Source organism: Propithecus coquereli, unplaced genomic scaffold (assembly GCF_000956105.1).
Source record: "Propithecus coquereli isolate 6110/MARCELLA unplaced genomic scaffold, Pcoq_1.0 Scaffold119, whole genome shotgun sequence".
Taxonomy (NCBI): Eukaryota; Metazoa; Chordata; class Mammalia; order Primates; family Indriidae; genus Propithecus; species Propithecus coquereli.
The window spans coordinates 3,114,822-3,139,210 of NW_012135969.1; the positions used below are offsets into that span (position 1 = coordinate 3,114,822).

Consider the following 24,389-nt stretch of genomic DNA (forward strand, 5'->3'; position numbering starts at 1 on the left):
TAGGTGTGAGTTCATCTTTGAATGTTTGGTAAAACTCTGGAGTGTAGCCATCTGGTCCGGGGCTTTTACGTTTTGGGAGGTTTTTGATTGCTGCTCCAATTTCTGAACTTGAAATTGGTCTATTCAGATATTCTGTTACCTCTTGGGTGAACTTAGATTTTACCAATTTTTATTTGATATATAGATAGATAGATAGATGGAGTCTATGTTGCTCAGGCTGGTCTGGAACTCCTGGTGTCAAGCAATCCTTCCACCGTGGCCTTCCAAAGTGTTGGGATTACAGGTGTGAGCCACTACACCTGGCCAGATTTTACCAGTATCACATGCCCTCCTGTGTGTGTGTGTGTGTGTATGTGTGTGTACTTCTACACAATTTTATCGTGTGCATAGATTTGTGTAACCATCGTCATGATCAAGATACAGAACCGTTCTGTCTCTGAAAGGCCACACCACTGCCTCCCACTCATCATCCCCAATGCCTGGCAACTAGAGATGTTCTCCATCTCTGTGATTCTATTTCAAAAATGCTCTATATATGAAATCTTATATTATGTCATTTTTGGTTATTGGTTTCTTATGCTCAGCATAAATCCCTGATACCATGCAAGTTATTGAGTGCATCATTAGTTTGCTGATTAGTATTCCATGAGGTGGATGCACCATAGTTTGGTTTGTTCCACCTCTTGAAGGACATCTTGATTGTTTCAAGGTCAGATTTATTTCTTCACTTATTTATTAAAGTGTATTGCGGGTGAAATTTGTCACTTTTCAGTTGCAAGGCACACTATTGAATTGTAATATTCTTGGATTTAGAAAATTTGTCTTTATTTTCTTTATCTCTTTGTTTTAAGCCTTTTAAAAGTTTCATAACAAACCTATGTATTTTCTCCTGGACTAAAAAGTTCTAAAAAGGGAAAACATGTTGCTAGAAATATAAACTGCATGCTACATTTATTTTTGTGACCCACCTAATTATTCCCAATATTTAGGGGACGTTGGAGGATTTAGCACACACCAGGAAACATAGCTGTAGGGAAAAATAAATTTCTAAGGGTTCTATAGCACTCTTTTAAGACCTCTAACCCAGAGATTTTCAGACAATAAAGTTTTCCACTGATAGAGTCCAGAAATAGACCTAACAGCCTATAGGAATTGATTATAGCATAAAAGTGCTTGTGTAAAAGTAGTACGGAAAGGAAGGATTACTTTTAAATTGATATAGTATAGCTAGACAACTTCAGAAATAAAGGAAAGGAAAAAGGAAGAATAAAATGAAGGAAGGAGGGAAAGAGAGAGAGAGAGAACTTCATTCATTAAATTAAACCAAATTTCATCTAAATAAAAACTTCAATATAAAAATGAAACTGTTCAGTTGCTGTACCCGACCATAGATTCCAGCCACACCTGAACACAGAGCCCAGGCAGCAGCCCCACTGACTTCAGAGCACAGGCAGAAGCTTTACCCATGCTAGAGACCCCAACTATGAGACCCACCTGTCCACAGATGCTGCCAGCTACCCTGTCTAGAGGCTGGGCTGACCTGTGACAGTCTTGCCCTGATGAAGCACACCTATAAAGTCAGAAAGAGGTGACTTCATCCCCAAAGACACAGATAGGCAAATGCAAGGTTGCAAGGATCATACACACACACGCACACACACACACACACACACACACAAATACACAATGAAATATTATTAGCCATGAGATGAAGAAATTCTTGTCACTTGGGACAACATGGATATACCTTGAGGATATTATGCTAAGCAAAATAAGTCAAGCAGAGAAAAAAATACTGTATGATCTCACTTTTATGTGGAATCTAAAAAAGTTGAACACATAGAAACAGGGGGTATAATACTGGTTGCCAGAGGTCAAGAGTAGAGGAAACGGGGAGAGGTTGATCAAAGAGTACAAACTTTCAGTTCTAAAATGAGTAAGTTCCAGGGATCCAATGCACAGCATGATGGCCACAGTTAATAATACCATATTGTATACTTGAAATTTGCTAAAAGGGTATATCTTCAATGTTCTCACTATACACACATACAAATGGCAACTATGTGAGGTGATAGAGGTGTTAACTAACCTGACTCTGGGAATCATTTCACAATATATATCAAAGCATCATGTTGTACGCCTAAGATACATATGATTTGATTTGTCAACTATATCTCAATAAATCTGGAAAGAAATAAAGGTATTAACAGACTAGAAGAAATTATGAGATATTTATCAACATAATCTAAACATATCCTGAGCAACACACACAAACACACACACTCACATCAAGAAGAAAAAATAGTCAATTAATATAAATAAAAGTGATCTCTACTGAGCCATCAGTGGGCACCAGTCATCAGGGTCCTCACGGACATCATTCTTTTCCCAGAATACAAGGTCTTCTAGAAATCTGAGAGTTGTTCTCATGCACCGTAATGGGTTTCACCAGGGTCTTTACCCCACAACAGCTTGGAAGCTGCTTTCGTTCCCTTTGACTAAGGGAAAGACTCGGGAACTGAACAAAATGCTTCATCTAAGTACATCAGAGTCAGCATACAAGGCAGGCTCAGAACACCAGCCAAAGCTCCAAGCAGCAGCCCAGTCCAGAGCCCAGGTTGTTGTCGTCCTGAGTGTAGAAACCTGGAAACTGGGCCAGGGAAGGAGTAGAAACTGGCTAGGCACCAAAGAGCATGATGAGAGCACCATAATTCAATGTATTAGTCTTACAAGTGCTTGAGGGCAGAAAGGGGAGTCTCAAAGTCATTTCACCCAGTCCCCTTCACCGGCTTCTTGAATGTGCCTCAGCAACACCAGCTCACACTTAAACCCCTCCCAGATCATCTCAGAAGGGGATCCATTCCATAAAATACCTTCCCCATAGTGAGACAGATTTGCTTCTCTCTGTGAGCTGCCCACGTATCCTGTGTCAGCCCATTGCAGCATCAGGGCAAGTCTGATTGCCCACCCTGAGCCACTTCAGGCTGCACTGCCATTGCTTTGCTTCTGTTTTCTCCTTTTTAGGCTAAATTCCCAAAGCTTTTCTACTCATTCCTCCTTGATCATGATGTAGCCATCATAGCCACTTTGTTTTTCATAAAACCCAATTTATCTGTATTGTTCTTTTTTTTTTTTTTTTTTTTTTTTCAGCAAATTATGGGTGTACATACATTTAGGTTACATGTGTTGCCCTTGGTTCCCCCCCCACCGAAGTCCGTGTTTCAAATATGTCCATCCTTCGGGTAGTGCGCATTGCACTCCTTGTGTATACAAATACCCGTCCCCTCCTCTCTCCTCCCCCCTCCTCCCGCCGCCCTTCCCGTGATACAGATGATTAGGTTAGGTGTGTTGTCCTTGGTTCCCCCCCCACCGAAGTCCGTGTTTTAAATATGTCCATCCTTCGGATAGTGCGCATTGCCCTCCTTGTGTATACACATACCCCTCCCCTCCTCCCTCTTCCCCCATCCACCCACCACCCTCCCCCTTCCCCAGCATCCAATAGATGTTGTTCTGATATGTGCATTTATGTGTTGATTAGTTAATACCAATTTGATGGTGAGTACAAATGGGTCCCGTTCTGCTGCTCTTGTGGTGCTCCACTTTGGATAATGGGCTTAAGTTTAATCCAGGAAAGTGTAAGAGGTACTAGATCACTGTCATTTCTTATGATTGAGTAATATTCCATTGTGAACATATACCAAATTTTGATAATCCATTCATGGATTGACGGGCACTTGGGTTGTTTCCACATTCTTGCAATAGTGAATTGTGCTGCCATAAACATTCGGGTGCAGATGTCCTTATCGTAGAATGTTTTGTGCTCTTTTGGGTAGATGCCTAATAGTGCTATTGCTGGATCGAATGGTATTTCTATTTTTAGCTCTCTGAGGTATCTCCAAATTCTTTTCCACAGAGGCTGCACTAACTTACAGTCCCACCAGCAGTGTAGAAGTGTTCCTGTCTCTCCACATCCTCGCCAACATTTGTTGTTTTGTGTTTTTTTGATAGAGGCCAATCTCACTGGGGTTAGGTGATACCTCATTGTGGTTTTGATTTGCATTTCTCTAATGATTAGAGATGTTGAGCATTTTTTTATATGTTTGCTGGCCATTATTCTGTCTTCTTTTGAAAAGTTTCTGTTCATTTCCCTTGCCCATTTGTTGATGGGGTTGTTTGATTTTTTCTTGTTGATTTTTTTGAGTTCTAGATAGATTCTGGTTATCAGCCCTTTATCAGATGTGTAGAGAGCAAATATTTTTTCCCATTCTGTGGGCTGTCTATTCACTCTAATGATAGTTTCCTTGGCAGTGAAGAAGCTTTTTAATTTGATTAGATCCCACTTATTTATTTTTGTTGCTGCGGCGATTGCTTTGGGGGTCTTCTTCAAGAATTCCTTACCTAGGCCGATGTCTGAAAGGGTCTTCCCAACATCTTCATTTAGAATTCTTAAGGTTTCGTGCCTTAGGTTTAAGTCTGTTATCCACCTTGAATTGATTTTTGTGAGAGGTGAGAGGTAAGGGTCTAGTTTCAGTCTTCTGCATGTAGCTATCCAGTTTTCCCAGCACCACTTATTGAAAAGAGATTCTTTTCCCCAGTGTATGTTTTTGTCAGCTTTGTCAAAGATTAGATTACCATATGCAGATGGTATCATCTCTGGATTCTCAGTCCTGTTCCAGAGGTCAATGTCTCTATTTTTGTGCCAGTACCAAGCTGTTTTAATCACTACAGCCTGGTAGTACAGCTTAAAGTCAGGTAAACTGATACCTCCCAGTTTGTTCTTTTTACTTAAGATTGCTTTGGCTATACGAGGTCTTTTCTGGTTCCATACAAAGCATAGAATTATTTTTTCCAGATCTGTGAAGAATGATAATGGGATTTTGATAGGGATTGCATTAATTCTGTAGATCACTTTAGGTAGTATGGACATTTTAACGATATTGATTCTACCAATCCATGAGCAAGGTAGGTTTTTCCATCTGTTTACATCTTCTACAATTTCTTTTTTCAGTGTTTCGTAGTTCTCCCTGTATAAGTCTCTTACATCTTTCGTTAAATATATTCCTAGATATTTAATTTTCTTTGAGGCTATTGTAAAAGGAATTGCCTTTTTGATTTGATCTTCGGCTTGACTGTTGTTGGCATATATGAATGCCTCAGATTTGTGTGTGTTGATTTTGTAGCCTGAGACTTTGCTGAATTCGTTTATCAGTTCTAGGAGTCTCTTAGATGAGTCTTTAGGGTTTTCTAGATATAATATCATATCATCGGCAAAGAGCGAGAGTTTGATCTCGTCTGTCCCCATTTGGACACCCTTAATATCCCTCTCTTGCCTAATTGCTGTGGCGAGGATTTCGAGCACTATGTTGAATAGAAGTGGAGATAGTGGGCAGCCTTATGTAGCCTGACACAAACTGCATTTTCCAAATGCAACATTCCATTTCCAAATCCAACATTCAGAAGGGAGTAGAACTGCCTCCTGTTCCTTAGTAAATACCACACACTTTGACTAATGCATCAGGGTTTGCATGCAGAGCTTAACTCAGGAGTAAGGGCAGTAAGTGTGGACTAATACTGAGGTTACTAGAGTGTGACACACCTAAGTCTTCTTCATTACAAACTGCTTCAATCTCTCCTTATAGACATACATGGGTTGTTTGTAGACCAGCAGTTCTCAACCTGTCCTTCTTCCAGATGTCCAGAAAAACAGGCTCATTGTGGTGACACAGGTTGAGAAAGCCTTATCTGAAGTGCTTGGCACCAGAAGTGTTTCAAATTTTGAATTTTTTCAGATTTTGGAATATTTACATTATACTGGTTGAGTAATCCTCATCCAAAAACCCCAAATTCAAAATGCTCCATTGAACATTTCCTTTGGGTATCATGTCAGTAGTCAAAAAGTTTGGGATTTTGGATTTTCAGATAAGGGATACTCAACCTGCAACATTATACCTGGTGAAGGAATGCTTAGAGTGGATACAACCTTAGGGTATATGGGTAGTTCATATAAATTCTCCCAAGAAATTTAGGTATATACGCTCCTGTTCAGTCTCATGTGCCATGCTGTATTAATAACCACTCCTATAGCTCTAATATTGGCTCCACTATTTCATCCTATTAGATTTGGTCACCTGTGCAAGCATGTCTAAAGCATGTGGAACCGTGATTCTGCTACTCAGGATATTCACCCTTCACTAACTTCATGGCCCCAAATATTTTGATGAACATATTTTATGGAAAGACTCTCAACAAAGTCGACATGTTCACAGCTGTCAGATAGCTAAAGAATCTACACAGAAACTGCTACCCCAAGACTATCCTAAAGTGGAAAGTGATGCATACTTGGGGAATACGGCACAAACACAGAATGTTACTAACTCCTTTCATGGGTTTCCTTAAGCTCCTGTTTCAGGGAAATGTATATTCAAGGACACTGGGTCATCTACCTTAGGTTGGCAAGTAAATCTTGGAAACACAGAGGATGAGTCAGTGTGCCCTGTTAAAGCCAGAAAGACAAAAAGGCAAAGTTCTGAAGGAAAATCGGCCCCACAGAGCAGGGAATTGAGGGACCTTAACCTTTTAGCACACCTGATCCCTGCAGCCGACATCCCCAAGAGGCCCTAAAACTGAGTGCTGGAAGTTTGACTATGGAGAAAAAGAAAAATGAAAATTCCATGAGTTAGCTGTCTACCTTTAAACAGTCCTGTTTTTCCCATTAAAAAGTCTAGAAAATGGGTCATGATGCACAGTGGAGAAAGTAGAGAAGGAGATACATCCTAAGAGTCTTCTTGGTCTCATTCCAGTGGTCACCTGTTTCACAATCAAATCCTCACTGCCCCTTAACCCATAATGAAAGAGCCATCAGAATACAACACAGCTTTATCCTCCTGAGTCACCAGAAAGAATTATGGGCCTATCAGAAGCATCATCACCCAAGGGCTGACATGAGGTACCAGCAGCATGAGACTGAAGCACATAGCACCTAGCAGCAGAATGTCATGTGTGGCTGTCTTTGAGGAAGCTAAAGCAAGAAGGACACAAGAGGTGATTCAGGAAGAGCTGATTAGAGGAAACCTCACACATCAGGAAAGGAAATGTTTTCCATCCATGTTGAAAACTTAACCAGGAAAACAAACTTACCTAATTCGATAATTGTCTGTTTATCAGGAAAAACAATAACAAGGAAAGAGTGCTGCATCTAATGACAGCAGCCCCTTAGCAGGGTATAAAAGGCAACCTGGGGTAAGGAGACTTTCAAACCTTCCAAACCTACCTTCTTGGAATCCTACCTGGAACCTCCACCCTCTGACACCATGGTTAACTCTTGTGGCTCCGTCTGCTCTGACCAGGGCTGTGGCCAGGAAACCTGCTGCCAACCCAGCTGCTGCCAGACCACCTGCTGCAGGACCACCTGCTGCCGCCCCAGCTGCTGTGTGTCCAGCTGCTGTAGGCCCCAGTGCTGCCAGTCTGTGTGCTGCCAGCCCACCTGTTGCCACCCCAGCTGCTGCCAGACCACCTGCTGCCGCCCCAGCTGCTGTGTATCTAGCTGCTGTAGGCCCCAGTGCTGCCAGTCTGTGTGCTGCCAGCCCACCTGCTGCCGCCCTAGCTGTTGTATCTCCAGTTGCTGCCGCCCCACCTGCTGCATCTCCAGCTGTTGCCGCCCCACCTGCTGCATTTCTAGTTGCTACAGGCCTTCTTGCTGTATCCCCAGTTGTTGCCGCCCAACCTGCTGCCAGACCACCTGCTGCAGAACCACCTGCTGCCGCCCCAGCTGCTGCTAGACCACCTGCTGCTGCCCAACCTGCTCTAGTGGTTCTTGCTGCTGAGCGCTCTGACCTGCACTGACCTATTCCTCATCAACCAACACTCTTGATGTAGTGCATCCGTGAGATAAGTCATGTGAGGCCAATTGCAAAAGTTCAGTTCCAACTAATTTTTAGATTCAATTTGGCCTCCAAATATACTTCCCCCCACCAATCCTGTTACTATTACTCTACCAAATGAACACAAGTTTGAATTTTTTCTGAAATCTGCCAACTACCATGTCACCCCAATTCAAATATTTGCTTTCTGCTGTAATTTCTCATATGGAGATATTCCTATGTCTTAAATAAATCTGAATTTTCTGAGCATACAAATGTACGGGCATCATGTCTCATTATCTTTCCTTCTTGAATGTCATTCACTTGTCCATTTCCCTGTTCTTCTCTGCAGAGGGAGAAGAGCATAGCAGATGATTTCAGGGGCTCCACCTCCATTGCCCCAGCACTCTTCATTCTAATATAGGAAGATGGTTTCTTAGAGCAAGCACCTGGAGCTCTGTGCCTGAGGACTTTATCTGGATAATAGAGCAAGCTCTGGGCTGGAGAGTTTAAGCCTCTAGGAACAGCACTCGCCCAGTGAATGGGAGTTGTTGGATAAATGCCCTAGCAGCCTAGTTTATTTCTCATCTAGTGGGGGCTATGTTGTACCTGCCTTCCAGAGGTCCTCAGAGGGAGTGACCTCCAGCTGCCTACAGGACTATTCTGCTCATTAACTCACCATATATTGACTTTCTTTTCTTCCCTGATAGGTTTTCTAAGTTCCTTGTAGCACTTCTTGTATTGATCTCCCAAATGTATCCACTTGAGCTCAAATTCCTTTTCTGGGTCTGCTCCCAAGGAAACCCAATCTAAGACACCAGCGCTCCTAATCTCAGTTTCGGTGCCATTCAAAACATTTTGTACAGTAAGAATGCTCACCAGAGTGTTATGGTCAATTCGTGAGTTTACTGTCATCTCAACTGGTCTATCTCCTGAACATTTAGCTATTTCTTCCTTTCAAATTTGCACAGGATTGTTTTAGACTAATTGTCTTCACTTTTTTTTCTTTCACAGCATCATACCTGAGGGACAGGGTAAAATCACCTAGTAACTCTCATCCTAGTGAAGGTTGTGATTAGAAAGGTTGCACCCTAAGCTATGTGTGCTAAGTTGGATTCACAAAAATCAGATCGTAAAACAGGGATTCTTGCACATGAGATTTATAAGAAAATGATCTCAGGATAAATCTGTAGGGAACTGTGGGGGACAGGATATAGTAGTAGAAGAAGCTGAGCCAAAATGTAGTTTGAGTTCTATTCTGACTCCACAGGAAGCTCTAGTGTGTGAATGGTATTCTGGAATTGCCGCTCCAAGAGGCAAGGTGGTTGGACCTTTGTACTCCAGCATCAGTTATCAGTAGCTGTGGGCCACCCTGTGGGAATAGAATAGGGTGCAGAGAGGACAGAAACCTCCAGACATGGTGGCTCCTATGAGCTGAGGACACCTACCCGGAGTGCAGTGCAGGTGAATGGTGTGAGCCACTGGCAGTCGGTACTCACACTAGTGTGGGGGGGGCACCTTCCTGGTGAAAGGGACCTGGATGGGGCATCATACAGTCCACCCGACACTGCTTGGCTCCACTTATTTCTCTCGTTAATCTCACTCCAACTGGTCACAATTTCTAGAGGAACCTACAAGAGGAGGGTTAGTGGGCAGCACTTGGACTGGTGCAGGTGATGTGCCTGGTGGAGTAACTAACCTAGGTCCTCATCCTGAGGGTTCCGAGCCCTGGTTACTATGTTCTTATGAGGCTATAGCCCTTGTACGTGCTCATTTGCAGAGAGAACTGAACTTGGAAATGCAGTGAGAATTTAGTGGATCACCTACGTGCTAAATACGTCCCTCCCTGCCCCCATTGTGCAGTCCTCCTTCCCCATGAGGACACAGTCAAGTGCCACTGTGACCAACTCCTTTCTTTACATGCTGATCCTCTGGCACTAGAAGCCCAAAGTGATAAGGTGACAGCCATAGCTTTAATTCCAGTCAGACCCTTACTATGTCTCCTGGAGGTATCTCTTCCCCTCTTGGAGCCAGGACCTCTAGATCCACAGAACCTAACTTTGTATGGGAGGGAAGCACAAATTCCCCCAAGTGGTTGCTGGGAGTGATGGTATGTGGGGCAGCTCCTCTTTCCACCCCCTGGTTTTCTGTGTTAATGTAATTTAGCTGCTGGGGACACAGCGCCACATGGGGTCCTTGGTTTACGGTGTGTACTGCATCCTGGAGACTAGTGCTCCATGCTCACAGGGTGTCATGTCCATGCTGGCACCTCAGCTATGGCTTCAAAAGGTGGTTGCATGACACTACCTGTTCAGCTGTTTCTGGATGGTACAGTATAAAGTAGGATCAGTCAATCCCACAGTCATTGCCCACTGCCACCCATCCTTTGCTGTATATGGGTCCTTTGGTCAAAGAGGAAGTTATGGCAGATTCTGTGCTGCTACATCAAGTGCTCTTGGGCCCTTGTATAATGGTGCTGGCTGAGGCAGAGCAAATAGAAAATGCAAACCACACCCAGACTGCATGTCATTCCCCATCAGGAGCAAGTCACTGGCTGCTCTCCTCACAGATGGCACCTTATCAGGGGCTCAATGATGCTCTCTTGCCAGCAGGTCAGATAATCAGCAGGAGATGTCCTGGAGTTCTCTAGACTGAACACTTTATGAAAATATTACCAAGTGGCAGCTTCGGAAATCCTTTGTCACATTTATCTCTCATCTTCTGGAGCACATGAATCTTACTGAGGAATCCATAACAATTTATCTTTCTTGTTTATTAGATCTGATTAAATGATAACGTCCATATTGTGGATCAACACGATATTCTGTAGCATGTTCCAAAGGTCTTCATCCCTTTAGAGTATATCGTGACAAAGACAGGAGAAGTGACGTAGCCCTGTACCAGCAGAGTGAATTTGCACTGCTGTCTGTTTCAAGTGAACTGGATCCATCTCTGGTCATCCTTCCTGATGGGTATTGAAAAGGATGCATTTGCCAGTTCCGTTGTTACATACCCTGTACCAGAGCCTGTGTTCATCTGCTCCAGCAAAGATTCTGTATCCACCACATCAACCACAATTTATTTGCTAGGGTTTGCATGCATGCACTGTCATCTGCCATGATCTCTCTGGGTTTTGTGGGGTCTGAACTAGTTAATTAGATGAAGATGGTATTCCCCTCCCCTGCATTTTTTTCAAAATGGAGATATATTCATAAAGCTTTATAGCAGCTGTTTCCCTCATTCAATTGAAGTAACCAATGATTTTAACTTGCAGTTCTATTACTTTCTCAAGGCAACAATGTTCAGTAACTCTCTAGAGGCTAAGCTGTTAAAATCACTGTTTTTATACCAATAGTGAAAATGTTTTGTAAGAACAATTTAAACTTGTAAATGGCACATGGTTCTCATAATTAAAACAGTTGCAAGGAACACAAAATGCCTTATGTGTAACAAAAGATGCAAGCAAAATAGATTCAAGATGTTTCTCAGATAGCATGATGATATTAAGACTACAAAATTCCAGAGTAAACCACCATGATTTGAGGGTAAGTGGTGCTTTCCTTCTCTCTCAGAGGAAGTTCTCTAGTAAAGAATTATAGAAATGATCCCTGCAAGTACAGTCTTCCCCTGTATTTTTTAAATCTTTGAACATGGTTGTGATCTCCAATTTTTATTCACTAACTTGCCTGGAGAATGTAAGGGTGGCAGGCAGTGTCCGGGGCTCCCACTGGGCCTATTCTACTGTAATAGCCCTCATTTCACTGGTCAAGGAATGATACTGGTGAATTCTGCATTTGGGAACTATGTAGACTTCCAGGTGGGTTGGTGGCCCTGTGAACGCACAATGAGACTGACCTGGGCCAAGACTTCATTTATTCTTGGACCATTATTGCCATATTCAAATGGGGGGTCACTTTCACATTTTGGGTATCCGACTGTCAGTGTCAACTCAGATCTGGTATCCAACAGCATCCAAATATATACACTTTCCACTTTCCTCTGAGTAAAAATGTACCAGTGAGGCCACTACTACGTATACTTGCTGTGGTCCTTTCTCCTGGAGAACTGGCCTCTCCTTCACTTGGTGGGTTCTAGATATGATAATTTCCTCAAGTCTGGAAACTGGGCGAGGGATTATGGCTTCCCAATGGAGCAACTTATTTCAGCCTTTTGCTCATTTAATCTTAAGCTCTTTAAATATACTTAGACATATACATATACATATACACAGGTGGAGATGTAGATATACAATTGACCCTTGAACAACAGGAGTGTTAGTGGCGCCAATACCCTGCAGTCAAAAATTCAAGTATAACTTTTGACTTCCCCCAAACTTAAATACTGATAGCCTGCTGTTGACCAGAATCCTTACTGACAACATAAACAATGAACACATATTTTCATGTAATATGTACTATATACTGTATTCTTACAATAAAGCAAACTGGAGAAAAGAAAATGTTATTAAGAACATCACAAGGAAGAGAAAATATATTTACTAGTCATTAAGTGGAAGTGGATCATCATAAAGGTCTTCATCGTGTTCGTCTTCACATTGAGCAGGCTGAGGTGGAGGAGGAAGAAGAGGGTTTGGTCTTTTTGTTTCAGGAGAGGCAGAAGCAGAAGAAAATCCGTATACATGGACCCATGCAGTTGAAACCCACGTTGTTTGAGGGTCAGCGGTAGATACAGATGCAGGCATAGACACAGATGCAGAGCCACAGAGCCTACAGTTACGGCTATATCCTTACTGGCTGCCTTTATCCTATTCCGAGGAGCACCATGTTCTGTTATCCACATCCATAGAGCCCACTCTGCCTCGTGTGCCATTCTGAACTTGCTGTATGTCACATAATTCTTACAGTTAAATGCTGCCTCCAGACCTTGCTATTCTAGGATCTTTTCATCCCCACTACTCCTGGGGAACTTGGTTATGTAAAAATATTCCTTACCCAAAACATCGACTTTATAAAGTAGTCACTGCTGGATTTCTCAGTGATGCTAGGGTCCCCTTATCTGCTCGTTCCCTGCTACCTTAGTAAACAGAGTGTCTCCTAGGGCCCCCAGGGGACATAGTCATCCATTTGGGTTTCCTGGCCTTAAGACCAGATCTACTCCTGTATTTCCACTTCTCTTCCTCCTCAACTTCAAGTTGTGTAGCACCAGATAAATCTACACTAGTTATCTACTGTTACATTATATTACCTCATAGTTTAGCAGCTTAAAGCAACACACATTTATTATGTCACAGTTTCTGCGGATCAGGAATTCAGACAAGCCTTAGCTTCATTCTCTACTTCATAGTTCTTCACAAGCCTGCAATTAAGGTGTTAGCTGTCACTGGAGTCTCATCTAATGTGTCCACCAGGAAGGATCTGCTTTCAAGTCCACTTATGTGGTTGTCGACAGAATTCAGCTCCTCAAGGTCCATTCGAGTTAGAGCCTCAGTTCCGTGTTGGCTGTCAAATTGGAGGCTGTCCTCAATTTTTTGCCACGTGGATCTTTTTGTCATAGCAACTGGCTTCATCAAACCCAGAGAGCCTCCTACCTTAGCCTCACAAGTAAGTGAGATTATAGGCATGCACCACCACACCAGCTAATTTTTTGCAGAGATGGAGTCTCGCTATGTTTCCCAGGCTGGTTTCAAATTCCTGGCCTCAAGCGATCTTCCCGTTTTGGCAACCCAAAGTGCTGGGAATACAGGTGTGAGCCATCACACTCAATCTAATCTTAAATACTATAATAGAGTTTGATTTTTATTATAAATAGGAACTTAATTGAATTGGAAATATGTTAATTTCCCCATCACTTAGACATGCCTATTCAGGGCATCTATATTTAGATCATGATATATTAACTATGTCACTATAATTCACCTAATGGTAGTTCATTTTTAGCTCCAGACAAAATGCATACTAGATATTTATTTTTAAAATGATTGAGTACTAACATAATATGTTTGATACTTGACAAGAAAAACTTTTTCTCATGCCATTCTTTAAAGGGTATATTAATATGATGAGTCCAGGTTACCTTGATGGTGATTGAAAATATTAATTGGGTTCACTTCATACAAATTTCCTTGATGTTTACCTGACTGAGGTCTTATATCATTGAATTCTAAAAAAAAAAATTAGCTTAAAAAGAAAAAAGTACATAAAAGAAAAAACGCTCCACTACTTTGTAATAAAAGAGGTACAGTATCGGTAGACCTTATACAATTTGTGTGTATGGTCCTCCTGTTAATTATCAATTCTACTTCACCAGACTATGGGTAAAATTTAGCAAGAAGTACACATAGTGATGCCTCTTGTGCTTTTGAGTTTTGTTTTTTAAGAAACCCAGTGTGCTCTCTGCAGTAATTTACCATGTGGTTCCTGCCCTAACGTTCCATTCTCATCCATGTGGAACTGTTGGCTGTGCGATTAGAGCGGTCTCAAATTGTAAAGAGAATTATCAGTGTTTCATTCTGCAATGCTCAAAGTTCAATGTTTCAAATCCAGGATCATTTTCTATATTATATAGATACTACCAATTGTATTCTAATCATTTTAGCTACTTCTTTTCCCAATTTAATATTAAACAAATGAACATAATACAGACGGCTTAAGGAGGTTGGTCTCAAGCTTGGCTGCCCATTAGAATTACCTGAAGAGCTTTAAAAAATTCCAATGCCCAAGCCATACCCCAGACCAGTGAAGTCAGAATTTTTTCAGGGCAAGAGCCAGGCATCCGTAGTTTCTAACACTTCCCAGGTGATTTCGACATGTAGCCCATTTTGAGAACCCCTTCTTTAGGGCTATAATGCTCTATACATTTCTCTACAAGAGAATGTACCCTGCCTTTGTAGCTGCAGCAATAGGGTTCTCTTAATCTCCATAAATTTATGTAGAAACCTCTCCCCTCGTAATCAAAATCTTTTTCTTTTATGTGTTTATTTTCTCCTTAGCCTCTCCTACACAGCATATCAAGTGAAAATCTCGCCTCTCAGGGCACCACATCCACTCACAAAAGAATACTTTAAATCTTTTATCTTCTCCAGTCTCTGAAAACGAATGTCTATAAAATAAAAACATGTAAATCAAATGTTTATTAAGCATGCTAATGTGATTAAAATATTAAAAAGGGGGCTTGGTCTTTAAACGGCTTTAATTCAGACCTTTAAGGATGCCATCATAACGTGACCAACTAGTCTGTTTGTCTGGGACTTCCCTGATTCTAGCTATGAAAGTCCTGAGTTCTGTGTATTCCCTCAGTCCTGGGTAAACAGGGACAGTTGGTCACCCTGTCATGACATTGGTTGGTAATAGTCGAAATGAAGCCTTGGCATTTGTTAGTGTATCTCCGAGTGGACTAGATACATGCACCAACAAGAGTGACTCTCACAGACAGGCCAAGCTAAAGATGCCAACAGAAAAAAAAAATTACATTTTATGTCATTTATTTGAAGTTCTACATCAAAACAAATCTATGGTGAAGAAATATTGGGACAGTGCCTTCTTTATGGTGGTGGAGACTTCACAGAAGTGACATTTGCGAACTTTCTGGTTTAATGAAAATGTTCTTTATCTTGATGGGTGTGGGGGTTACACGGAGGTATCCACTTATCAAAAGTCATCAGATAGTGCACTTAGGATTTGCGCAATTCAAAGTAAGTTTTACTATATCATAAAAAGTAAACAAAAACTGATTAAAATTTTATTAATAAATCCACCAACGTGTCATGTTAGCTAATTTGCTCCAAGTAAAATCCTTTTAGTTCTATTACATGACATAGTATGAGCTCCTTGATGTCACTTTACCATGCTGTATTACAATTATGTGCATGCGGTAGCTACATGTGTGTGGTCCTCCCAGTAAACTGACTCCCCACAGGAGACTCTAAACCATATTTGTAATCCCAATGGATGGCAACCTGTGTCTCTCACAGTATCCGCTCAACAACTCTGTTTCACAAACAAGGCAGGACCTTCATGTAGATGCTTCTGCAAAGCTTGAGTTAACAGAATGAAGCAGGAGGTCTCTAAGTGGGGTCATTGAACCTTTAGCGTCAACATCATCTGGGCTCTAGTTACAACTGCGGTTCTACCCAGCAATCAGAAATTCTGGGAGTAGATGCAGCGATCTGGGTTTTAACAAGCCCTGCAGGTGATTATGATGCACACTTAAGTTAGACCACCACACAGAGGATAAGAGGAAAAGTAGAAACCATAATTCAGGAAGGTAGAATTTACTAAGATCCACTGACGTTTCAAATGCCATAGATATCTCAGCTCTGGAAGTAGGTTCTGATGAAAAGCAAATTCTACTTTTTTTTAAAGGACATGGTAAGGAAGAAGTAGAGAGGAAAATTCTTATTATTCAACATTTTTTGCTCTATTGATGAAATATTTTTAACTAAAACTGTAATAAAGATGGCAAATGTGGCTATGTCACCCAGAAACTAAGTAACCAGCTGCAGAGACATGATACAAACATGCAAGACAGCAAAGTAGCAACGTAAGAAACTGTGGATTCTGTAGTTACCCCAACTATACAGGTAAGTTGCCTGCCAGGGTTTCAGGATATAGAACACGACCCAAAGTTTGAAACATCCAGGGAAAGCCACACAGGTCACCACAATCACACACACAAAGAGCTGACTCCTTCCTCATTGCTCAAAAATGACCCACAGAATAAGGCCCTTTCCTCTTGTCCCAGGCCAGATGCCCACTAAGCAGATGGGTTTTCCCCCCTTGGTCATTGAAGAAATACAGAACCAGAAGTGTGACTGACCAACCGCATCCTGGCAGGGGGCACAGGAAGGAAGAGTGACAGATGTAATTCCAAATGCAGAGGGTTACTTGAGAGCCTTCTGCGGAGGAAGATGAAGGAAATGTGGTCTAGAAGATGCCATCGAGGTGTGAATCAGGAGGACAGGCAGATGGGAGAGAACTTATTACATCTGGACAAGAAAATTTTCTTTCCAACAAGTTTAAGCCATTAAATGGACAAACATTATTGTGTAATTGGATAATTACTTAGCTGTTGAGTAAACAAAAACAAGGAAAATGTGTTGGCAACAGGAAAATGGAGCAGTGTATAAGAGGCTGTGGCCCAAGGAGACTTCCAAACTTCAGAACCTGATTCTCCTGGAAACATACCCAGAACCTCCACCCTCTGACACCATGGTCAACTCCTGTTGTGGCTCTGTCTGCTTTGATCCGGGCTGTGGCCAAGAGACCTGCTGCCAACCCAGCTGCTGCATTTCTAGTTGTTGCAGGCCCAGCTGCTGCCAGTCCGTATGCTGCCAGCCCACCTGCTGCCGCCCCAGTTGCTGCCAGACCACCTGCTACAGGACCACCTGCTGCCGCCCCAGCTGCTGTGTGTCCAGCTGCTGCAGGCCCCAGTGCTGCCAGTCTGTGTGCTGCCAGCCCACCTGCTGCCGCCCGAGCTGCTGTGTGTCCAGCTGCTGCAGGCCCCAGTGCTGCCAGTCTGTGTGCTGCCAGCCCACCTGCTGCCGCCCCACCTGCTGCCTCCCCAGCCGCTGCATTTCTAGTTGCTGCAGGCCTTCTTGCTGTATCTCCAGTTGCTGCCACCCCACCTGCTGCCAGACCACCTGCTATAGAACAACCTGCTGCCGCCCCAGCTGCTGTGGCAGTTCTTGCTGAGTGTCCTGCTCTGAATCCATGAATCTTCTTGCCCCTTCCTCGGTCCAGGAAGACAGCATCTATTCCCAGATTATGTGGACTTGCCAACAGAACATGGCCTGATTTGGAAAACCCCAATCTCTATATTGTAATTATTCTTTTCTGTAGATACTTTTTATTATTAATGAATCAGAATTTATAGTCAGATGCTGCATCATATTGTTTTAGAATTCCTAATTCTGGTTCAAAATGCAGAAGTCTTTAAATGTTCCACTTCTAGATTTTTTCTTTCTAATGTTTTTCTGTCGAATCCATTTCCATGTGGAATTGCTTGATGTTCCCCAATAAAACTTTTTAGCATTCAAAGGCACCCAAATTGCTCATCTCTCATTATTTCTTATTAATGAAAAGGTCTATGCATATTTCTGTCTCTTTTTCTGCACAACACTGGAGTACATGTTTTCAGGAGACCGTACAATTGAAAAATTAAATTGGCATTTTTCAATTAGATTTTTACCCAAAGCTGAATTCAGCCCACAGAAGAAATAGGAAAATGTCTAAAGAGAGGCATCTTTGGACTTAACACATGTAACATAAGAACTATGGATTACAATAGCCACCAAAAGAAAGCACTCAGTAAACTACATTCCAGGAATTGCTTTAAATTAATATAAATAGAGGAAGCTCAGTATAAAGAGTATCTCATTGACTTGGAACTAGATAGAAGTGGTGCCGATTTCTCACTGTGCTCTCACTGTGCATAGCGACTATGATCTTGGACATATTACTTAATCCTCTCAACCAAGGATTACTTTTCTCTAAAGTAAGAATTACAATACCCATTTATTAACATTGTCATAAAAATTCAGTGAGATAAAGATGCCGTTAGACAAATAAAAGCATACTCCCTTTTACCTTCAAATTGCCTCCTTTGTATTTTTTAAAATAACTATAGATTCACAAGAAGTTGAAGAAAAAGTACAACAAAGTCCAATGGACCATTCACCCAGCTTTCCCCAGTGATCACATCTTATATAACTGTAAAGGTGCAAGTCAAACCTCAGAAATTGACATTGGTAGAATCCACAGTACTTTTTCAGATTTTACCAGTTTACATATACTTCTGTGTGCGTGTGTGTGTTGTGTTTGGATAACTTAGAAGGAATGGAAGAATTCCTAGAAACATACAACCTACTAAGACTGAATCATGAAAAATAGAAGATATGAACAGACCAATAATGAGTTAGGAGATTGAAGCAGCAATAAAAAAAACCTCTCAACAGAGAAAAGCCCAACAGTAGATGGCATCCCCGGTGAAACTACCAAACATTTACATTAACTAATTAATGTCAATTCTTATCAAACCCTTCCACAAACATTGAAGAGGAGGGAACACTTCCAAACTCCACTTTATGATGCCAGTATTACCCTTTACCAAAGCCAGGTAAGGACACTGTAAGAAAAGAAAATTACAGGTCAATATCCCTTAAGAATACAAATGGAAAAATATTCAGCAGGATACTAGCAAATCTCATTCAACAACACGTTAAAAAGATCATTCGCCATGATCAGGTGGGATTCATTCCAGGGATGCAAAGATGGGATGGTGGTTCAACATACATAAATGATATATCACATTAGCATAAGGAAGTACAAAAAGCATATGATCATTTCAGTAGATGCAGAAAAAGCATTTGATAAATTTCAACATCTCTTCGTGATTAAAAACTTGCAGCAAATTAGGTATAGAAGGAATATATCTCAACATAATAAGGGCCAAATATGACAAACCCACAGCTAACATGAGACTGAATGGGGGAAAGCTGAAAGCTTTTCCTTTAATATCTGGAACAAGACAAGGGTGCCCACTCTCACCACTTGTATTTAACATTGTATTGGAGGTCCTAGCCAGGGCAATTAGGCAAGAGAAACAAATAAAAGGCATCCAAATTGGAAAGAAAAAAAGATAAATTGTTTGCAGACAGTATGATCTTATATCTAGAAAACCCTGAAGACTACCAAGAAACAGTGAGAACTAATAAATGAATTCAGTAAAGTTGCAGGATACAAAATCAACATACGAAAATCAGTGGTGTTCCTATACACTAATATCAAACTATCTGAAAAAGATATCAAGAAAACCATACCATTTACAATAGTTACAGAAATAAAATACTTAGAAACAAATTTAACCAAGGAAGATCTCTATGCTGGAAACTATAAAACATTGATGAAGAAACTGAAGAAGATAAAAATAAATGGAAAGATACCCTGTGTTCAGGAATTGGAAGAATTAATAAGGTTAAAATGTCCTGACTACCCAAAGTAATCTACAGACTTAATATAATCCCTTTCAAAATATCCATGACATTCTTTACAGAAAAATAAGAAAAATCATAAAATCTATATGAAACCACAAAAGACCCCAAATAGCCAAAGCAATCTTGGGCACTAAGAATAAAGCTGGAGACATCGTACTACCTGACTTCTAAATAGACAACAAAGCTATAGTAACCAAAATAGCATGGCACTGGCTTTTGTGTCAGACACATAGAAGAATGGAATACAACAGAGAACCCAGAAATAAATTCACACATTTACAGCCAATTGATTTTCAGCAAAGGGGCCAATAATGCATGATGGAGAAAGGATAGTCTCTTCAACAAATGGTGTTAAGAAAACATGCAGAAGAATAAAATTGGACCCTTTTTCCCACCATATAACAAAATCACCTCAAAAGGGATTAAAGACTTAAATGCAAGACCCAAAACAACAAAACTACTAGAAGAAAACCTAGGGGAAGAGTTTCATGACATGGATCTTAGCAATTACTTTTTAATTATGATCTTGAAAACACAGGCAACAAAAGGAGAATTAGACAAATGGGATGACATCAAACTAAAAAGCTTCTGCACAGCTAAGGAAACAATCAAGAGTGAAGAGACAACATAAAGAATGGGAGAAATATTTATAAAGCATACATCTCATAAGTGATTAATATCCAAAATACATAAGGAACTCAAACAGCTCAATGGCATAAAACGAACAGTCCAATTAAAAAGTGGGTGAAAGACCTAAATCAACATACAAATGGCCAAATGGTATATGAAAAAAATGCTCAATATCACTAATCATCAGAGAAATGCAAATCGAAACTACAGTGAGATATCACCTCATTCCTATTAGAATGGCTGTTGTCGAAAGGACAAAAGATAGCAAGCATTGGTGAGGATGTGGGAAAAAAAGGAACTTTTGCACATAGTTGGCGGGAATGTAAACTAGTACAGCCATCAGGGAGAACAATATGGAAATTCTTCACAAAATTAAAAATAGAATTATCATATGGTCCAGCAATTGACTCTTGGGTACAACATGTATTTGAAGGAAATGGAATCAGTATGTTGAAGAGATCATCTGAACTCCCATGTTTATTGCAGCACTATTCACAATGGCCAAGATAAGGAAACAACCTAAGTGTTCATCAATGGATGAGTAGATGAAAAAAATGTAGTATGTACACACAATGGAATGCTACTCAGCCATAAAAAAGAAGGAAAACTAGGACAACATAAATGAAACTTAAGGACATTATGTAAGTGAATTAAGCCGGGCACAGAAAGACAAACACTACATGGTCTCACTCCTATGTGGAATCTAAAAAAGCTGGTATCATAGAAGTTGAGCAAAGAATGAAGATTGCCAGAGGATGGGGTGGCTAGAGGGGAGGGGGCTTGGGGAGACATTGGTCAAAAGATACATGATTACACAGGAGGAAGAAGTTCAAGAGGTCTGTTGTACAGCAGGTGACTATAGTTATAGATGATATATTGTATTCTCGAAAATGCTAAGAGAATGGCTATTAAGTATTCTCACCACAAAAATTCTAACTATGAGAGATAACGTATTTGTTAATTGGCTAGATTTAACCATTCCACAATGTTTATATACTTGAAAACATTATGTTGTACATGGTAAATATATACAATATTATATATCAATCTAAAAAATTAAATAAATTTTAAAAATATTTCACTGAACTTGAGCCCTCACTGAATTCAGAACATCATACAAGATAGAGTAGCAGGTAGATATATTCTTTAAATTGTTATACAGATGTTATTAATACTAGTGGGGAGACTGGATGAAGTATACACAGGTTCTCCTGAGATTGTTTGGTACAAGTGTACATAAATCAACAACTATCGCAAAATTTAAAAAATAAAATAAAGTAAATACACACAGCTGTGTTATGTTAATAGACAGTTTTAGACATTCACAAAATAGAAGGAGATAAGGAATACAAATGAAACTATGTCTTGCAGAATCTAAGTGACCAGATGGAGAGCCACGATACAAACACGCAAGACAACAAAGTAGCAACGTAAGAAACTGTAGACCCTGTAGTTACCCCAGCTATACAGGTAAGTTGCCTGCCAGGGTTTCAGGATATAGAACACGACCCAAAGTTTGAAACATCCAGGGAAAGCCATTGTAACAGTACACAGGTCTCCTTCCTCATTGCTCAAAAATGACCCACAGAATAAGGCCCTTTCCTCTTGTCCCAGGCCAGATGCCCACTAAGCAGATGGGTTTTCTTCCCTTGGTCATTGAAGGAATGCAGAACCAGAAGTGTGACTGACCAACCGCATCCTGGCAGGGGCGCAGGAAGAAAGAGTGACAGATGTAATTCCAAATGCAGAGGGTCACATGAGAGCCCTCTGTGGAGGAAGATGAAGGAAATGTGGTCTAGAAGATGCCATCAAGGTGTGAATTAGGAGGACAGGCAGATGGGAGAGAACTTATTACATCTGGACAAGAAAATTTTCTTTCCAACAAGTTTAAGCCATTAAATGGACAAACATTATTGTGTAATCGGATAGTTACTCAGCTGTTGAGTAAACAAAAGCAAGGAAAATGTGTTGGCAACAGAAAAACAGGGCAATGTATAAGAGGCTGTGGCCCAAGAAGACTTCTAAACTCCAGAACCTGATTCTCCTGGAAACCCACCCAGAACCTCCACCCTCTGACACCATGGTCAACTCCTGTTGTGGCTCTGTCTGCTCCGATCAGGGCTGTGGCCAAGAGACCTGCTGCCAACCCAGCTGCTGCATTTCTAGTTGTTGCAGGCCCAGCTGCTGCCAGTCTGTGTGCTGCCAGCCCACCTGCTGCCGCCCCAGCTGCTGTGTGTCCAGCTGCTGCCAGCCCCAGTGCTGCCAGCCCACCTGCTGCCGCCCCTGCTGCTGCCTGCGTCCAGTCTGTGGCCGGGTCTCCTGCCACACCACTTGCTATGGCCCAACCTGCGTCATCTCCACCTGCCCCCAGCCCCTGTGCTGTGCCTCCTCTTGCTGCTGAATCTCTGCTGAATCTCTGCCTATAATCTTCGTCACACTGTGGACGTCTTCACTAGACATAAAAAACACATTGCAGGCAACCAGTGACTGGAGACATGAACTTTTACCTGCCAACTTCTCTTCTCAGGGGGCATTCAGAGTTGGCATTCAATTCTTCTAGGCAATGGTAGATGTAAACATATTCATTAAAAGATGTTTACCCAGAACCCAATGCCTGTGTTTAGACAAACAATGTCTTCATTCTACATGAACACTAATTATGATGATCTTGCATAATGTTGTTTCCATGTTATTAATAAACAGCCATTTCCCCTGATACTGATATCTTCTGATTTGTTAATGAGTTGGTTGTGTATGTGTGTGTGTGTGTGTGTGTCTGTGTGTGTGTCTTTACCTGTCTCTTCACACCAAGGGCTGTCTTTCTTCAAATGCAGGAGGGCCCACTTAACAGCCCAGGCTTTTGATTCACGTTATCTCTGTTGGAATTAAGACTTGACTAAGTATTTGTTGTGCGGCATGAGGCAAGTTGTTTAATTTGTTCAGGCCGCAGGTTTTTTTTCTGTGAATAGGGATAATACGTTATGTTCTCCAAAGGTTTAAAGACATAATCCATGTCATATACTTATCTCAGGGCCTGGCATATAATACAGTATAGGCTCTCAGTAAATATAATTTTTATTGTTAGCATTATTGAAATACTACTCTGGGCTAGAAAAATATCTTAGCCTAGTGTTCCCTTCGACAGAGCAGCCAGAAAATTTGTACAATGGTTTCACTGTCCTCTATAACTCAAAATTAAGTTTTGGTAAATGCTTCAAATGTCCCTTAAAAACTTCAGTGAGTTGAGCATCATGAAATCATCCAAATTTCACCTCATTATATTTCTACTTTCAGTATGTTTCATCACTAGTTGTGTAAATTTTGACTGTTCCACCTAAATCAAGTGCTCTTTCCTTCCTTCCTCCCTCCCTCCCTTCTAACCCGCCTTCCTTCCTTTCTTCCTTCCTTCCTTCCTTTCTTCATTCCCTCCTCTCTAAACACAAAATTCTCTTTCTGAATACAAACTTTACCTTCTAAGTTAATATTTCTGCAAATTAATGACATCCATGGCAAATTTCCCACAAACATTTTAAATCTTTTAATTAATAGATGCTCAAAATCTTAGTTTTTCTAGACTGAAATGTCTTCATAATTTTAGGCTCTCATGTTATTGAGATTTATCCATCTTCTTGATGGTTTTACTCTCCCATTTTGGGCTTTCATCCCTTTGCTTGGTTTTATGAGAACATGAACAGGACATTTCTCTGAGGCTCGGTTTTCTCATTACCAAAACCCAGAGAATTATGATCCTATTTAGCTTTGAAAATGTGTCACAGTAGGTACAATATATCATATTTATGCAAATATGAGAGCTTATAAGTTTTGGCCTATAATTCAAAATACATCGAAATGTTTTTTTTTTTATTTCAGCATATTATGGGGTACAGATGTTTAGGTTACGTGTGTTGTCCTTGGTTCCCCCCCCCCCAAGTCCATGTTTCAAATATGTC

At 41.0% G+C, this 24,389-nt stretch overlaps 2 protein-coding genes across 8 annotated transcripts in view; both read left to right on the forward strand.

Annotated features, from left to right (window-relative positions):
* LOC105823379 (keratin-associated protein 4-12) overlaps positions 1 to 7,778 on the forward strand; it is a 12,019-nt gene extending 4,241 nt beyond the window's left edge. The window contains exons 1-2 of one of the 3 annotated variants that reach the window (XM_012660586.1): positions 7,311 to 7,603; positions 7,724 to 7,778. In XM_012660586.1, the coding sequence (XP_012516040.1) occupies positions 7,311 to 7,603; positions 7,724 to 7,778 (348 nt within the window). Of the gene's footprint in view, positions 1 to 7,310 lie in introns of those variants that run through there. The other 2 variants (XM_012660579.1, XM_012660571.1) reach the window with 2 other exon arrangements.
* Positions 7,779 to 17,026: 9,248 nt separating this feature from the next.
* LOC105823262 (keratin-associated protein 4-12-like) lies at positions 17,027 to 22,840 on the forward strand. 5 transcript variants are annotated; one of them, XM_012660410.1, is made up of 4 exons: positions 17,027 to 17,121; positions 17,197 to 17,322; positions 17,398 to 17,507; positions 22,566 to 22,840. In XM_012660410.1, the coding sequence occupies exons 1-4, from the start codon at positions 17,027 to 17,029 to the stop codon at positions 22,838 to 22,840; spliced, it is 606 nt and encodes a 201-aa protein (XP_012515864.1). The 5 variants fall into 5 exon arrangements, with proteins under 5 accessions (XP_012515864.1, XP_012515855.1, XP_012515847.1 ...); XM_012660401.1 differs by having other exon boundaries at positions 17,197 to 17,299; positions 17,348 to 17,498; positions 22,572 to 22,840; XM_012660393.1 differs by having other exon boundaries at positions 17,027 to 17,498; positions 22,572 to 22,840.
* The last annotated feature ends 1,549 nt before the right edge of the window (positions 22,841 to 24,389 follow it).